The sequence below is a fragment of the Macaca fascicularis genome, chromosome 7 (assembly GCF_037993035.2).
Source record: "Macaca fascicularis isolate 582-1 chromosome 7, T2T-MFA8v1.1".
Classification (NCBI taxonomy): Eukaryota; Metazoa; Chordata; class Mammalia; order Primates; family Cercopithecidae; genus Macaca; species Macaca fascicularis.
Window position 1 is genome coordinate 68,254,460 of NC_088381.1, and position 18,439 is coordinate 68,272,898.

At 45.1% G+C, this 18,439-nt stretch overlaps 1 protein-coding gene across 31 annotated transcripts in view; it reads left to right on the top strand.

Moving 5' to 3' along the window:
* The window catches only part of HOMER2 (homer scaffold protein 2), a 144,715-nt gene that overhangs the window by 89,646 nt on the left and 36,630 nt on the right, over nt 1-18,439 (top strand). For 20 of the 31 annotated variants that reach the window (XM_073996574.1, XM_073996575.1, XM_045395924.2 and 17 more), the window contains one exon: nt 8,466-8,622. In XM_073996574.1, coding sequence (XP_073852675.1) covers nt 8,533-8,622 — 90 coding nt within the window. In that variant the 5' untranslated portion in view covers nt 8,466-8,532. Of the gene's footprint in view, nt 1-1,850; nt 1,963-4,660; nt 4,796-8,465; nt 8,623-18,439 lie in introns of those variants that run through there. The other 11 variants (XM_073996559.1, XM_073996561.1, XM_073996560.1 and 8 more) reach the window with 4 other exon arrangements.

An 18,439-nucleotide genomic window follows, 5' to 3' on the forward strand; every position in this document is an offset into this window, starting at 1 on the left:
CATCCATTCCCTGGTGTAAATGTAACCCAAAAAGGGAATCCCTAGTCAGAGGACTAGGAGGATTTGTGACAAGTATTTCTTCTATCAGATCACTAATTTGTAAGGTTTGTTAATTGGTCAGTTTGGGGACAGGAAGAAAATAACTTTAATAGAATGGGGCAGCTGTGACCTCCTTGAAGGGGCTCAGACCAGGCAAGGAGACAGACATCTGGCTAAGGTCCAGCAGATGCAGACTTCCTAGGTAGCTGTGCATTGTTGTAACAGGATTTCTGTGTCTCCACTAATGATCAATACTGCCTGTGTCATGCACTGAATTCTTTGAGCTTCTATTTCTGGACTCTATGCTCTTCCATTATTTATCTATTTACTAAGACCTTCTGCCTTGTTTGCTATAACTTTATAATAATATATTTCAATATCTGAGATGGCTAAAACTCTTCATTGCTTTTCATTTTCAGAATATTTTGGCTGTCCTCACATAGTTTTCCATATGAATAACCCTGTCTAGTTCTAAAAATAATACTACTATTTTTATTATGTTAGATTTATATATTTAGGGATAATTGACAGCTTTGTTTTGGCTTTCCCATTTAAGAATGTGTCTTATTAAAGTTTTCTTCTGTGTGCCTCAGAAGTTTTTGTTCTTATCGTATTTATTTATTTGACTTCTTAAAAATATTGGTCTTGCTATGTTGCCCAGGCTGGAATACATTGGAAATTCACAGGCCCAATCATAGTGTGTACTAGAGCCTGGTCTCAAGCCATACTGCTGCCTCAGCCTCCTGTGTGGCTGGGACTATAGGGGCACACCATTGTACCTGGCTTACTTTTATTTTCTAAACATAGATCTTGCATGCTTTGTAAATAGATTCCAAGAAGTTGTATCCTTTTGGTTGCTACTGTAAATGGGATTTTAGGAAATCTATTATTATATATTTTTTATTTTGTGACGGAGTCTCACCTATTGTGTTACCCAGGCTTGAAGTGCGGTTGCATAATCTCAGCTCCCTGCAACCACCGCCTCCCTGGTTCAAGCGATTCTCCTGCCTCAGCCTCCCAAGTAGCTGGGATTACAGGTGCCCACCACCACACTGAGCTAATTTTTATATTTTTAGTAGAGACATGTTTTGCCATGTTGGCCAGGATGGTCTCGAACTCCTGACCCCAAGTAATCCGCCCACCTTGGCCTCTCAAAAGTGCTGGGATTACAGGCATGAACCACCTTGCCCAGCCAGACAATCTATTATATTTTTTATCTGGTTGTTTGTGTATTTAGGAAGGCTACTGATTTTTTTTATTAGTAATTTTATACCTAGCCACTTTACTTAATTTTTTTTTTTTTTTTTTTTTTTTTTTTTTTTTGAGACGGAGTCTCGCTCTGGCACCCAGGCTGGAGTGCAGTGGCCGGATCTCAGCTCACTGCAAGCTCCGCCTCCCGGGTTTAGGCCATTCTCCTGCCTCAGCCTCCGGAGTAGCTGGGACTACAGGCGCCCGCCACCTCGCCCGGCTAGTTTTTTGTATTTTTTTAGTAGAGACGGGGTTTCACCATGTTAGCTAGGATGGTCTTGATCTTGTGACCTCGTGATCCGCCCGTCTCGGCCTCCCAAAGTGCTGGGATTACAGGCTTGAGCCACCGCGCCCGGCCACTTTACTTAATTTTAATTACTATACTCTTTCAGTTGATTTTCTTGGGTGTTCTCTATGTGCAATTCTATTATCTGCAAATAACAATAACGTTGCTATGTGGATTTTGTATAAAAGTAGAACTCCAATATGCTTATAAGTTAGATTCTTTGCATGGGAGGATGTGCAAGAAAAAAATTTCTGTCCACATTTCCTTTTTCCTTCAGTTCTCTGTCCTGGGTTCTGAGGATTTGGCCCTGCTGGCTGTTGTAGCCTGTTGACCACGTAGAGTGTGGGTCAGTGGTCAGATGAGCCCATGCTTCCAATCCCTTGTGATGGGTGAGCAGTCAATGGCCTGTGTCTTCAGAGCACAAATCAGACTTCACAAGATACTATGACAGTACATGAAGGGATAGTCAAGGGAGGATGTGTTGGGTCCAGTGATGGGCATATGCATTGGCTGGGATGTGTGAAAGTAAAGATGATTCAGAAGTTCTAGAAGGAAAGCAGCAGAAGCCCTTCTGGTGAGAGGGCAGGGCCAGGTTTGTCAGGGGCCAGCCTATAATTCATGCAAAGCACTGGGAGCTGGTCCTGTTGGGGACAGAGCCAGGGAAGCCTTTACATCTGGGCAGGCAGAGCATGACCCATCTGGACTAGAGGAAGACCTGTCGGTTGGTGTAGTAGATGGTGTTTGGAGGGGTTTAAGACTCAAGACAAAAACTAATTAGGGCACCTTATGAGACTTTGTAATACTGTAAAATAATGTCTGAAGGGTTGGTTTTAATTCAAATCAAATAGAAGTAGGAAAAATAAGAATTTTTGGATTTTGTAGGTTTATGTCAGAAAAAAATGTGGAGCTAAGCATTGCAAGTGAAGAATTATGATAAGTTAAAACATCATTTCTCTCTCCCTCTTTTTTCTTTGCAAAAAGTAGTCATGCCAATTCTTTGCAGAATTATTTCACCCGGAGCCAGAAATTGTTCAAAGCAGGAGTGGTCTCTTTGCTGAGTGGTTTCATATTCCAAACATACATATGTTGCACAGAGTGTCTAATTATTCTTGGGAACAATTACTGTCAGGTTCCAGAATGTGTTCAATGAACAGCAATTGGTGTTTATTCAGCTCTAAAGAAACTATGCAAGGAACGGTAAGTTATATTGTCTGTCTAAAGTGTTTTGCCATCCGGAAACATCTGCTTTCTATTTAAAGCACTGAAGAAGGAATGGGAGTATATTTGAAATTTACTCTCTGAACATTGAACATCAAAGGAAGGAGAATAAATTTGGATATGAAGGTAATTTCTGTCCTCTGATACATTCTCTTCAGCTTTTCCCTGCTGGGAAGGAAATGCGGGTTGGAAAGTTCTGATTCTCTTAAATCTTTCTATTTATATTGATTTGCACACAGGAGGAAATGACTTCTATGTCCTACTTCTAGCTCTTTTGCTTTCTCAGGTGAAGCAGAATACTCTTTCAAAGTCAGGGTCTGCTTTTCTGAATTTTGTGGTAAGGTTTGTATTTGGATTTTGCCCATAGAGGTGTTAAGATTTGTTCAGTTTGCCTGAAGTGATCCTGTGACTCTTGATTTTCTGTGTGGATAGCACTGCCCACTTACAGCCCTGTTGGGAGGATTAAATGAGAATATGTACGATTTGCTTGGTGTATAGTAAACTTTCTGTGAAGGACAATGTCTCTTCTATTGCTACGTAATAAACTGTCACATACATAGCATCTTAAAACAAAACACATTTCTGTGTGTCTGGAGTCCAGTATAGCTTAGTTGGGCCCTTTGCTTCAGGGGCTCTTGCAAGGCTGTAATCAAGGTGTTGACCAGGGCTAGAGTCTCATCTGAAGGCTCACTTGTGGAACGATCTGCTTCCAAGCTCATGTGGTTGTTGGCTGAATTTCCATTCCTCCAAGGGAGTTGGACTAAGGGCCTCAGTTCCTGTCTGGCAGTTGGCTGGAGTCTTTCCTCAATTCCTTGTAAGGTGGATCTCCCTAATATGGCAGCTTGCTTCATCAAAACCAACAAGGTAATTTATTGAGAGAGCCTGGTAGGAGATAGATGTCATAATCCTATGTGACTTAATTACACAAATGACGTCCCATCACCTTTGCAAGTTGCAGGTCTAGCCCACACTCAAGAGGAAGGGATTCCATAAGGGCGTGAACACTAGGAGTGGAGGTCACCGGGAGCCACATCCGAAGCTGCCTACTACAGACAGCTATTATTGTAGGAAGAAAGAGTAACATAATGGTTAAGAGGGAGGGTTTCCATGTCACTTAGAAATGACATCAAATTGCCAGGTGCAGTGGCTCACGCCTGTAATCCCAACACTTTGGGAGGCCGAGGCAGGTGGATCACTAGGTCAGGAGTTCAAGACCAGCCTGGCCAAGATGGTGAAACCCCGTCTCTACTAAAAATACAAAAATTAGCCAGGCGTGGTGGCGGGTGCCTGTAATCCCAGCTACTTGGGAGGCTGAGGCAGAGAATTGCTTGAACCCAGGAGGTGGAGGTTGCAGTGAACCAAGATCATGCCACTGCACTCCAGCCTGGGCGACAGAGCAAGACTCCATCTGAAAAAAACAAAACAAAAACACAAAAAACAAAACAAACAACAACAACAAAAAACATCAAATCTCAGACCTGTCATGTACTGTGTTACCCAAGTCAGGTTACCTGGCCTCTCTGAGTTCTTGTTTCCCCACCTGTTCAGCCCCTTCCCTGTAGGATTGTTGCAGTTTCAAAGTGGAGAGCAAGCCTAGCAGAATGGTAAGCAGTCATTGGTAAGGTCAGTTACGAGCTTTTCTTCTCCTTGCCTTCCTTTTTTGCCTTTTCTTAAAATATCGTCAGACATTTTGGATTGTAGAAGAATAGCATAGAACTCCCCAGTGCCCCCAGACTTGGTTATTCCTGTGAAATCCCAGAGCCGCAGGTAGTTTCCTGCCAGACTGGCTGTGCAATCCTCCCCTGTTTGCCCAGGGGCTCAAGGATGAGGAATGCAGGTCTTTGGCCTCAGGAGGACCATAGCTTCCTGCCATGGTGACTACCTCAGAATGGAGCTGCCAGGATGCCCTGCAGTACCCCTCCCAGGTCTCTGTGCCTCCCCCCACTCTGGAGCAGCCACCTGCCCTACAGAGGACCTGTCCATGGTGACCAAGAGTGTAGCCAGGTGAGCCATTGTGTTCTGCCAGCATCCTTGCGTTTCTACTTGGGCGTTCTGATGGCAGCCCACCATGACTTCAGTCCATCCACAGAGCTGAGCAGGCAGATTTGGAGATGGAGCCCCTCTTGTCTGCTCACTTTGACCCGGATCATGCCTCGCAGACAGCTGGCTGGTTTGCCTGTGCCTGGTCAGGAAGCTCTGCCATCTTCTCGGCTCCCTGTGCCTTCTCCTCTGTTTTTCCACTTTGCTTTCCTCACTTCCTCCCTCGTGTAGGCCTCAGGGACAGAGAGTGCTTGTGGAAGGCCACTGCTGGGCCACAACAGGCCACACTCATCTCCACCCTCCTTCCTGACCAGAACAGCTCTGCCTGTTCCCTTGCCCCCATCCTTTGCATCCAGAGACCCTGTTCTTGGTCCCCCTGTTGCCCCACCTCCAGCCCCCTCCACAGCTGTGGGAGAACTTTCTGGAGTCTTCCTCTGTCATTCAGTCACCAGTGTCATTCTGGAGTAGAGATGCTGGCTCTAGGGGCCACTTCTTTATTTTTTCTTTTTTAGATCATCTGATTATATCTAATGTGAATGTCTCCCTAGCTTCCTTGAAAATAAAAATCACCTAGAGTTCTTAAAAGTGGAGCCCCCTGGGTCCTTCCTTGGAGAGCCAGGTTCAAGAGGGCTAGGATGGGGCCTGGGAACAAGTATTTTTAGTAAGTGTACCAGCTAATTCCTGTCGTGGAGATTTAGGAAACACGTGTCTAAGCATGCCAAAACCCAGACCCAATCCCTCTTTTCTGGTGTAGGGAATAGGAGGGAAGATCTGAAAATCTGGGTCCCTTCCCAGGAAGGCTCTTCTCTAACCCATGGGCCCCCAGCCCAGCCCATTTAGTGCTCTGACAATGAGGCAGATATTGTAGCATAATTTGATTCTTCAAAAAATGTTCTGTAGTTACTGCCTTTTAAATCGCTCCTTCCTTTCACATATGCAAGAGAATACTGTGTGAGGAAGTGTTTTCCTTTGTGGTGTTGTACTTAGATGACTAGCAAAATATGGTGCTGGGCTGAGAGTGGCACAGCTGGGTGATCCAGGTGGCAGACTGGATCATATCACGTGGACGGAATATGAGGGCTTGCATTGATATGCACACACTCCCCATCGGCTGGCCTCTCTTGACAACAGATCCAGGAAATTACAGTGAGAATCTTCCTTTTGTTTCTAACAGCTGTCACCCAGCTGCTGGAAGGGTGTTGGTTTAGCATTAAGTGTGTGGGTGAACTTGCTCTCTGTTGAGGGAATAAAAATGCCCTAGTAATCCACAGCCCCAGAGGCACTTGTCCTGCTCCAGGGGACCTGGAAGGGAAGTTTCGGGAAGCAAGGAATGCTGCTAGCCTCTGTTCTGGAATGCTGGCCTCTGTGAACAGCTGCACTGAAGCAGCATTAATAGCATGCCCGTGGAGAAACAGGCATAAAGAAGATGGCTGCTTTTCTTCAAAACCACAGTTGATGGTTGAGGCTGCTGGTGTTACTCAGTAGCCCTTATATGAAGCTCAAGTGGCAAATTGGTTTTCTAGGAAAAGTTTCTCAAGAGCATTCTTAAAATTTTAATAATGAGTATTCTACAGTCAGGATGGATTCAAAGACTGCTTCGCCTAAAATTATTTCATCTAGAGACCAGAACACTTAAAATTCTCTTTTCCCTTTGTTTTATTTTTTGTTTGTTTTATCTTCTTGTCTATGTCTCTTTTATGTTATCTCTTTTGACATTGTAAAGATTTAAAAAATTGTGTAAGTTACCTTTTAATTTAATTTTGTGTCTGTAATAAGTACTTATTAAATCTGTAGCATTTTATAAACAATGGGATTTTTTTTTTTTTTTTTGAGACGGAGTCTCGCTCTGTCGCCCAGGCTGGAGTGCAGTGGCACAATCTTGGCTCACTGCAAGCTGTGCCTCCCAGGTTCACGCCATTCTTCTGCCTCAGCCTCCCGAGTAGCTGGGACTACAGGCGCCCACCACCACGCACGGCTAATTTTTTGTATTTTTAGTAGAGATGGGGTTTCACCGTGTTAGCCAGGATGGTCTCGATTTCCTGACCTCATGATCCGCAACAATGGGACTATTTTTACATGTTGATAGCTTTTTTTCTATTCGTATCTTATTTTGAACACTTAAAGGATTTTTGAGAGTTTGTGTAAAGATACTTTCTTCAAAATTAAACATATTTTGTGATAAGTCTGTCATTTTGCATTACTTTGTGAAGTAGATAGCTTAAAATATGAAATGCAGTAAAATCCATTACAATTTTTATTCATCTGCCTTATTTCTAAATACTTATTGTCAAAATCTAATTCCCCACTCAACAGAAAGAAACATAGGTAATATGTAAATCTGGTGAATCACATAAAGTGCTTTAGGCATGTGGAGTGAAAAAGCAACAATATAGAGGCAAGAATAGCAGAAGGGATGGATTTGATGAATTCTACATAAAACTCAAAAGGTTTATGAGTTGGAAACATAAAATTCAAAGGTTTGGTCAGGTTGGTGAATGGTTCCAGAATTAGACTGAAGAGATACAGAGACACAAAATAATTCTATCATATTACCAGGTGCAGTGGCTCATGCCCTCTCAGCACTTTGAGAGGCCAAGGTGGGAGGATCACTTGAGATCAGGAGTTTAAGACTAGTCTGGGCAACACAGAGAGACCCTGTCTCTACCCACCACCTCCCCGCAAAATTAGCCAAGTGTGGTGTCACGTGCCTATACTCCTAGCTACTTGGGAGACTGAGGCAGGAGAATCGCTTGAGCCTCGGAGATCCAGGCTGCAGTGATCTATGACTGCATCACTACGCTCCAGCCTGGGCAGCAGTGAGACACTGTCTCCTTAAAAAAAAAAAAAAAGAGACCCAGGCACAGTGGCTCACACCTATAACCCAGCACTTTGGGAGGCAGAGGCAGGCAGATCATCAGGTCAGGAGTTCAAGACCAGCCCAGCCAACATAGTGAAACCCCGTCTCTACTATAAATACAAAAATTAGCTGAGCACAGTGGCGCATGCCTGTAATCCCAGCTACTCAGGAGGCTGAAGCAGGAGAATTGCTTGAACCCAGGAGGCAGAGATTGCAGTGAGCCGAGATCACATCACTGCACGCCAACCTGGGCAACAGAGCGAGACTCCATATCAAAAAAAAAAAAAAGATAAAATTATATCATTCATAAGTTACTGCAAATTTGAGAAGTACTTAATAGAAATATAACATTAAGCTGCAAATGGATTGGAAAATCCTAAAATTGTTGCAGAATCCCCCAAAATTTGTTGCAAAATTCTAAAAAATGAATTGGTTCCAAAATCCTAAAAATGACAACAGGATGTCAGAAAAAGTATAGGACACTTGACAGGGACTCAAAAACACTGAACAAGGAGTTGCCTTTTAAGCAAATTGTTCATTACACCAATTGCCCTGCAATCTCAGGGGATAACAGCTAAGTGGAATGTGGTTTGCAAAAACTACTCACTGGTGTCTCTTTTTTTCTTCTCTCTTTGCTTTTATTTTAATTGTCTTCATGCATATGTATGTTTCCCTATAAGCTATTTAAAATCTTTTGGGGCAGTAGGTGGCCTAGAAATCATAAATTATACATTAAGTCATGTTCTCTCAACTCACACGCCCACTCTCCTGTTGCAGAGAACAGCCCATCTTCACCACCCGAGCGCATGTCTTCCAGATTGACCCCAACACCAAGAAGAACTGGATGCCTGCGAGCAAGCAGGCGGTCACCGTTTCCTACTTCTATGATGTCACAAGGAACAGCTATCGGATCATCAGTGTGGACGGAGCCAAGGTACCACCCCCTCAACTGATTTTAACACTCTCAGTGGCTTATTTTTCATCCAAGATTCACCCAGAATCCTGCCATCTTAACACAGAAGTTATTGTTATAATGTCTGTATAACATATTCTGTTCTTTTTTCATTTAAACTTATGGTAAATGGGAAAGAAAAAGATTTCTCTGTTACCACTGTCTTCATAACTAACATTTTAATGCCTGTATAATAATTTCACCGGCGGCCTATAATGCTCTTAATTTTCCCCCTGTGGTTGGATATTTAAGTGGCTTCCAATGTTTGGCTATTATGGATAATGAGCATCTTCATGTACCAAATATCCTCAATTGTTCATCACATACCATTGCTTTCTTTTGAATAGTCCTTAGGATAGATTCCTAGAAGTAATATTATAGGGCAAGATATTAACGCTTTATGGCTCTTGATGCATATTGTCAAGTTGTTTTCCAGAGGGCTTTGTTCTTCCAGCCTGTATGAGAGTGTCTGTTATTGCACCCTTGCGAGCATTGGGTATTCTATCTAGTCAGGTTTTGGTGTTATTAGGCATAGGAGTTGAACTTTATTAGGTGGTTTTGGAGTATTTCTTGAAATACATATATATTTTTGTTATTCTCTCTCCCATGATATTTTTGCCACATTATCATAGGAACAGAATTAAGAAGGGATACCAGCAGAAGTATCACCAAGTCTTTTTTAAAAAAATATAGACCTGCTGGTTTATGGTCTTTCTGTCTTCATCCTGCTGTACAGTTTTTACATGGATTATCTGCTGCCACCTGGAATTCAGTGTATCTAAAGCTGAATTCCCCTATTTGTCCTCTAAACCACCTCTCCATTTTTATTCCCCAATCATTCGGGCTAATAAAGCGAAACACAGAGTCCTTCCTCTTTAAGTTTGTCAAGTGAATCTGCCTTTGAAGTGTCACCCACTCGTGCCTGCTGTTTTAAAGACCATAATTCTTGTCCTATCACAGTCTCGCCTGGACCCTTGCAGTAGCTGCCTCATCTCCCACCTGCAGTCTAGTCTGACTTCTGCCTCTAGATCAGCCTTCCTATGCAACAGGAAGCAGGGGAGTTGGGGGCTGAGCAATAGAACGGGCCCTGGATGGAGGCTTTTCTGTGCACTCCACAAGCAGAAGGCATGGGGAAGCTCTCCCAGGGAAGACATGAGAGCCTGCTGGTGCCTCCTGATCTCTTCAGGAGATCAGGGCACTTCAGCCCATGTTCTTTAAGTGACTGCTTTGCGCCCTTTCTCTGCACCTTGGCAACTGCAGATAAAGGTGGCTTGACCCTGGGATCCTCTTGCTCTCCCTTTCAGTTGCCACAGCCCTTCCTCCTCCTCAGGAATGGACCCCGGAAGTCCTCATTTTACAGCTGAGGTCTAAGGAGAGGTAATGACCTGACCTGGCCCAGGTTCACGCCTCTGGGGAGGCTTGGTAGACTGGGGCCTATGCCCAGTTATTTGCACACCAGTTCCTGGTTTGTCGGGTTGGAGCAGGCGTCTCCTGGTTGGTAGAAGAGAGTTTCCTGACACATATCAGGCAGGTAGTGTGTTATCTCCCTCCACTTCAGAGATGAAGGCACTGGTCTTTCTGCCTAAGCAAGCAGAATGATAGTAGGATGATAGCAAATCCCAGGATCTGGTGAACAGTAAGGAAGTGTGCTAGTGCCTGGCACATAGTAGGTAGGCACCTCGTGTTTGATGGGGGAACATCTGAAAGGTGCCTTTATTTTTTTTCCTTCTGAGAGACATAGTGATGCCACAGTTGTAATTACCACTTCTCTGTGCTTCTGCGCTGCAATCGCCTGGACTCTTTCCAGGGTGTTCTGGCAGCGGTGGTGAATCAAGCCGACCTGCTTTCTTTTATCTACAGATTCTGTCAGTTCATCTGCCATCCTTCGATGGGCTTGTACCTTTGTCAGTTGAGTTATCCAAGGATATATTGGGCTTAAATATAGATAAAACGACTTTCTTAGAACAAGTGCTTTAGTTCTATTAGCTGAGCTTTTAGTAATTTGTCAAAGTGTCGGCCACTGTGTCGTTATGGCTGTGCAGTTCCTGAAGGCTGTGACAATGTGGTGGAGTCCAAGCCAAATATGAGTTATGAGAAATCAGATGGGTGTGGGAGGGTGGGCTAAGCCCCTGGCTGCGGCACAGCACTAGTCTAGGCTCAGTGTGGGAGAGCCATCAAGCTATAGACTCACTTACAGGCTGGGAATCCAAAACCTCGGCCATGGGATGCCGCTGGAACTCAGAGCTAGTTGGAGGATCTTGGACTACCCATTCTGTGGTGCCCAGCCACCTGTTTGTGTGTGTGTGTGTGTGTGTTTTGTTTTGTTTGTTTTTGTTTATTTGTTTGTTTTTGAGACAGGGTGTCACTCTGTCACCCAGGCTGGAGTGCAGTGGCACAATCTCAGCTCACTGCAGCCTCCACCTCCTGGGATCAAGCGATTCTCCCACCTCAGCCACCCAAGTAGGTGAGATTACAGGTGCCCACCACCATGCCTGGATAATTTATATATTTTTAGTAGAGATGGGTTTTGCCATGTTGGCCAGGCTGGTCTGAAACTCCTGGCCTCAAGTGATCCATCTCTGGGCCTCCGGAAGTGCTGGGATTACAGGTGTGAGCCACCATGCCCTGCCGCCACCTGGTGTTCCTGCCTTAGTGCTGTGGCACCAGAGATCCATGACAGAGCCTCGTTCTGCAAAAGGAAGCATCCCATGAGGGAACAGAAGGCCCCAGGAAGTGGGGAGTAGGGATGGACCTCAGCTGTTTAATTACTATCTTTGGCACTCAGGGATTGGGGATGGGAGCACATATCGCATCTGGAGAACCTGACCACACTGCACTGGAAAGTGGTCCCAATGTAAACTCAGCCCTGCTGGGCCCTCTCTCGACCTGGCAGGCAGCAACCTGTAAACCCAGCATCCCAGGTCTGGATCAGACCCTGTGCCTTCAGCTGCTCCACAAGTCGGGTGGGCATGGAGAGAAAACCCTAGAGTGGTAGCAACTGTTGCTACTGTCTGGTCCCCTGTGGCTTGCCCCTTCCCCACCCATTACTAAGGTCCTCATCTCCCTGAGCCCAGTCTCGATCCTGCCCGAATACTCCAGATGGATCGCCTCCTGTCTGCAGATTGGAATCAGGTGCAGTGTATCCAGCTGACTGCTGGGCATCTGTGCTGATGCCAGTGTCTTCTTATGGGCTCTTGTCTGTTGCCCTTGCCCACCCTTACCCCCATCTCTGTTCACTCAGCTTGGTTCCCCTTCTGTTCTTATTTCTGAGCATCTGTTCTGGTTCCATGTTCACTGGCTACCCAAGCCTGGAGCCCTGCTCCCTGCCCAGCCGCACGTCCCAGGCCTCATGCATGCTATGGAGCCTCAGGCAGACCACATAGGCATGGATGCTCCTGGGCTGGGGGAGTTTGGACACTTCCTGGTGTCCTCCTCATTGTGTTCTACCACACTGGGTCAGCCCACTTGGTTTTAGGCCTTTGATCCCAAATGTTGGTCTGAACCGTGATGACAGGTGGTCAGATGCGTTTAACTTTTGGGGCTGTGTCTTAGCTCATGGGCTGCACTGAAGGGGTGGCCTGCCCCTCCACACCTGTGGGCATTTCTCGTTAGGTGGAACGAGAGACTTGAGAAAAGAAATGAGACACAGAGACAAAAGTATAGAGAAAGAAAAAGTGGGCCCAGACCGGTGCTCAGCATACAGAGGACCCACGCCTGCACCGGTCTCTGAGTTCCCTTAGTATTTATTGATAATTATCTTTACCATCTTAGAAAAAGGGAAGTAGCAGGATAATAGGATTATCGTAGGGAGAAGGTCAGCAGTAAGACATATGAATAAAGATCTCTGTGACATAAGTTTAAGGAAAAGTGCTGTGCCTTGATATGCATATGCAAACATCTCCATAAACCTTTTTAGTGCATAAAGAACAGCATTGCACTAGCAAGTCCCACCTTTCGCCCTAAGGCGGTTTTCTCCTTTCTCAGTAAACAGAACATGCAATCAGGTTTTACACCGAGATGTTCCATTGCCCAGGGACGGGCAGGAGACAGATGCTTTTCTCTATCTCAACCTCTATCTCAAAGGCCAAGAGGCCTTCTTTCCTCTTATACTAGTCCTCCTCAGCACAGACCCTTCACGGGTGTCAGGCTGGGGGATGATTAGGTCTTTCCCTTCCCATGAGGCCATATTTCAGACTATCACATGGGGAGAAACCTTGGACAATACCTAGCTTTCCTAGGCAGAGATCCCTGCGACCTTTGGCAGTGTACGTGTCCCTGGGTACTTGAGATTAAGAGAATGGTGATGATTTTTAACCAGCAAGCTGCCTTCAGGCACTTGTTTAACAAAGCACCCCTGCACAGCCCAAAATCATTTAAACCTTGAGTCACCACAGCACATGTCTCTTGCAAGGACAAGGTTGGGGGTAGGGTCACAGATTAACAGCATCTCAAATACAGAACAAAATGGAGTCTCTTATGTCTACTTCTTTCTATATAGACACAGTAACAGTCTGATCTTTCTTTCTTTTCCCCACACTGCACCTCTGTGACCTTGGGCAGGTCTAGTGCCTGAGTCCTGCCTCTCTCTGTTGGCTGGGCCACATCAAGTTTATTACTTTGAGCCTCTGAGTGGTACTTCTGGGCCATCTGTCCCTCTCAAAGCAGGAGGCTGTTGTGGGCTGGAAGGGGAAGCCTCCTCCACTCCTCCCCAGTGGAGGAGTAGATGTGTTTCTGTAAGAAGTGGCTGGTGTAGAATGGACTCAGAGGTCATTCTGAGCAAAGGCCACATAAGATTCAGCTTCTGGGCCGGGCGCGGTGGCTCAAGCCTGTAATCCCAGCACTTTGGGAGGCCGAGGCGGGTGGATCACGAGGTCAGGAGATCGAGACCATCCTGGCTAACATGGTGAAACCCCGTCTCTACTAAAAATACAAAAAACTAGCCGGGCGTGGTGGCGGGCGCCTGTAGTCCCAGCTACTCGGAGGCTGAGGCAGGAGAATGGCGTGAACCTGGGAGGCGGAGCTTGCAGTGAGCCGAGATCGCGCCACTGCACTCCAGCCTGGGTGACACAGCGCGAGACTCCGTCTCAAAAAAAAAAAAAAAAAAAAAAAAAAAAAAGATTCAGCTTCTGTGTAAACTGGGCAGCCAGAGAGCACAGGCTCCTTGAGAAGGAAAGCTGTGGCCAGCAGCTTTAGCAGCTGTCATTCCATGCCAGGCATAGCCAGCTCGTCTGCCCTGTCCAAGCATGTGTCACGCTCCAGCTGGGGAGGGATGTATGGACAGCCTCTCCTCCCTCTGGAAGCAGCTGGTGCTACTCATGATAGGAAGATCTGTATTCAGATCTGTTCTTAATTCTTAAAACAGAAAGACATTTCCTTCTTCCCTGGGACAATATTTCATGTGTCAGTTCCAGCTGTTTAAAGACGTGAGTGGGTGGGAAAACTTCAGTGTGTTGCCTCAGCATTGCCCAAGCTCTAGGGGATGATGTGGATCCACGTCAGTGTTGGGGCTGCCAGGAGACTGTGAGCTCTTTGAGGATGGCAACCATGCCTGGCTCATTGTTGGAGTCCCAGCACCAAGCCAGGGTGGGCAACGCCATGGAAGTGGGTGGGGGAATGAGTGGATGATGAGGTCAAGTCTGGCCACCTTCTCTCCAGGCCTGTGGCAGGTATACTGTGTCCACAGAAGGACAGCAGACAGGGGCAGGGTCACCGCCAAGGGGGGACCCAAGAATCCAAACCTTGGGTTGTCCCTGTTTATAGACACTGGACAGATGGGAGCCACATGAGGGCATCTCCCCACTCCTGGCTTCTCAGAGCACTGCTATGAACCATGTGGCACATGCCAATAGGCATGTGATTTATGGTGAGTTTTTAGGCAGAACAGCCAGCTCCATTATAAAGAAACTCCATTTTCAGAGCATTGGTTAATTGAGCCATCACAGCACTTGATTTCATTGTGTTGTTGGCACTCTTTCCAGACTGAGTTAATCACTGCCATCCTTATGAGAAACTGCCTGCCTGTGGACAAGACTTGCCTGAAGCAGGTGCTTCTCCTGGGAGCTCTGGATGACTCTGCTGCCCTTGGTTCTCAGTTATTTATAGGATCATAGAAACCTGTATTGGAAGAGACCTTAGAGGTCATCCCTTCTACAAATATTTAGCTGCACCTGCTGTGTTGTGAGTGTTGCCTGATGGTGATGGTTCAGAGGATATCAGCTTCTAAAACTCTGACTTGTTTGGTATTTTCTTTTAGGAATGTAAAATTACTTTCAGGAGCACATTCAGGCTCTGCTCGTCCACCCATCATTAGAATTCACTCCTTTGAATAAATATAGAGCACCTTCTGTTAAGGGAGCAAGCATTAGGAAGGTTCCGAGCACACAGTAGGTTTTCAGCTTTTCTTCGCTGTCTGTGATTAGTTTTTTTGTTTGTTTGTTTGTTTTTGAGACGGAGTCTCACTCTGTCACCCAGGCTGGAGTGCAGTGGCGTGATCTCGGCTCACTGCAATCTCCGCCTCCTGGATTCACGCCATTCTCCTGCCTCAGCCTCCCGAGTAGCTGGAACTACAGGCGCCTACCACCACAGCCGGCTAATTTTTTTTGTATTTTTAGTAGAGACAGGGAAGCACCTGTTAATAACTACTCTTGGAGCAGATGACATGTCTCAGCCCCAGCCTCTTGTGGAAAACTCCCAGGTTCATCCAACTTCATCTCCCTGGATTTGGGAAAGACTTTTCATAAAGGGAATCCGATGGGCCTGTCTCCCCCTGCCTGTTTCATGAGCAACTTCCTCTGAAATCTAGAGCAGGTGAGACTAGAGACAGGAGGAGCTTAGCATTTTGCTACTTCCAAGTAGCCCTTGATTACGTGTGTTTTGTGCATTTTGTGACAACTTGGTCCCACTGATCTGCAGGACTGGATCTTTTACTAGGGTGGCTTCTTTTTCTGTGAAAGTTTCAGAGATGACTCACACAAGAGGAAGGTGTACACAGAGATGGGAGCCCATATGAAGCTTATGCCTGGGGTGCGCAGCCCCTTCTCCCTTCTGGGCTTTGGTTCCCTCCCCCAGATCTATTCTCCCCTCTCTCCAGGGGGGAACAGTTCTCATTCTGCTGAGTCATTCTGCTACATTGTACACTCAACTGTGCCCTCATCCTTCACATACTCACCCTTGGCTCCCAGGGCTTCATTCTTCCTTGGTTCCTGGCCACCTGTGGCAGGTGTACTGCCAGCTCCTTCACCTGCTGTTCCTTAAGTCAGCCTTCTGCCCTGGGCCTCTTCTTCTCTTCCACCAGATGACACTCTCCACCTGATGACCCCTTCACTTCTCATCCCTCAGTTTACTCAAGTCTCACATCTCCTCTGACGCCAGAACCCACAGGTCCAGCCACCCTAACACAGTTTTCCAAGTGTCTCCATGGGCGGGAAGGGTACTCCCTGCTGTTTTCATAAGCCTCTGCCCACTCTGAAGATTATCCTCCCTGACAACTTTGTTATGGGTTTGTAGACTTTATTTTTAACCGTTTGTATTAATAGGCACCATTCAATGTCTAATAATAAAGCAAACCCATATGTACCCACCACCCAGTGGAAGTACATCTTTCATTAATACTTCAGAAGTCCTTCAATGGGCCTTTCCCTAGTTAGATGCTCTCCCATCCACTCCTCAAGAGATCACCGCTCTCTATTAAGAGTGTATTAAGCATTCCCTTGCTTTTCTGTATAGTTTTGCCACATGTGTATATATTGCTAAACCAGAAGTTGGCAAACTTTTTCTTTAAGGGCCAGAGAGTAATTTTTAAAAAAAGTTTTGTATTCAGGTTGTACAGTCTCTGCTGCAGATATTTGACTCTTTTGTAGCCAGAAAACAGCCATAGACCAATATGTAAATGAATGGGCATGGCTGTCTTCCAATAAAACTTTAATTACAAAAATAGGCCAAAGGCTAGATTTGGCCTGAGGGTTATAGTTTGCTGACCCCTGCCCTAAATAATCTGTTACTCAATTTTACCTGTTTTTGACCTTTATATGAATAGAATCATACTAGAGACTCATAATGTGTGTGTTCTTTTGTAACTTCTTTTTTTTTTTTTACTTAATGTTAAATTTTTGTGATTCATCCATGCTGATCAATTTGGTTAGCCTTGGTTAATTTTCCTGCTGGATTAGTATTTCTTTATATGGAAATACTACAGTGTGTTTATCCATTCTGTTGGTAGTGGATATTGTTTTTGCAAGTTCTACTGTAGATAAAATGCTGTCAAGCAGCAATGCATGCTACAGATAAATCTTTTGTGAAAGGAAAAATCAACCAATGCAGCAAATATTATTGTCTTATTTTAAGAAATTGACACAATGACTCCACCCTTCAGCAACCACCACTCTGATAAGTCAGCAACCATGAGGATCGACACAAGTCCCTCCATCAGCAAAAAGATTATAACTTGCTGAAGGTTCAAATGATCCTTAGCATTTTTTAGCAACAAAATATTTTAAAATTAAGGTATGCACATGGTTTTGTTTTTAAAGACATAATGCTATTGCAAACTATGATTTTTTATTTTCTTTCTTTCTCTTTCTTTTCTTTTCTTTCTTTTTTGAGGTAGGGTCTCACTTTTGTCACCCAGGCTGGAGTACAGTGATGTGATCACGGCTCACTGCAGCCTTGACCTCCCAAGCCTCAGGTGATCCTCCTGCCTCAGTCCCCTGAGTAACTGGGACTATAGGTACACACCACCATGCCCTGCTCATTTTTGTATTTTTAGTTGAGATGGGGTTTTGCCATGTTGTCCAGGCTGGTCTCGAACTCCTGGGCTCAAGCAATCCACCTGCCTTTGCCTCCCAAAGTGCTGGGATTACAGGCATGAGCCTGCAAACTATGATTAATATATTCAAGGAAACAGAGGGAATGTGGACAAAATAGATGAAAGGAAGGAGAATATTCCCAGAGACTTAGAATTTTGTTTTTGAAAGAACCAAATGGATATTCTAGAACAAAAAATAACAATATCTGAAATTAAGATAACAATAGATAGATTTAACAGGAGATTGGATACATCAGTGACCAGGATTAGTGACCTGGAAAGCAGATTAATAGAAAATACCCAAACAGAATCAGAGAGAACCAAGAATCAGGGAAAAAATAATTGATAAGTGTAAAAAATATTGGGCATGGCCAGCATGGTGGCTCCTGTCTATAATCCCAGCATTTCGGAAGGCTGAGGCAGATGGATTGGTTGAGCCCAGGAGTTTGAGACCAGCCAGGGCAACATGGCAAAACTCCATCTGTACAAAAAATACAAAAATTAGCCGGGCATGGTGGTGCACACCTGTAATCCCAGCTACTTGGAAGGTTGAGATGGGGGGATCACTTTAGCCCAGGTGGTTGAGGCTGCAGTGAGCCATGTTTGTGCCACTTCACTCTATCCTGGGTAACAGAGCAAGACCCTATCTCAAAGAGAAATGTTGGACACACTCAAAAAGCCTAGCAGGTCTGTAATTGGAGTCCCAGAAGTAGAAGCAAGGAGAGAGAATAGAGCGGAAGCAATATTCATGGAGAGAATGAGAATTTTCTAAAAACTAATGAGTCTACAGATTTAAGAAGCTGAATGAACCTCCAGCCATCATAAATAGACTTAGCTCTTGAAATCAGTCCATTGTTGCTTTGTAAGTAAGACATGCATTGTATGCTTTTTAGCCACTTATTCGTTTTATAACCTTGAATAGGTCACTTGACCTTGTTCAGCCTCAGTTTCGCCATCTGAAAAAAATGGGGATTAAAGACTGTGAAAAAGTGCTCT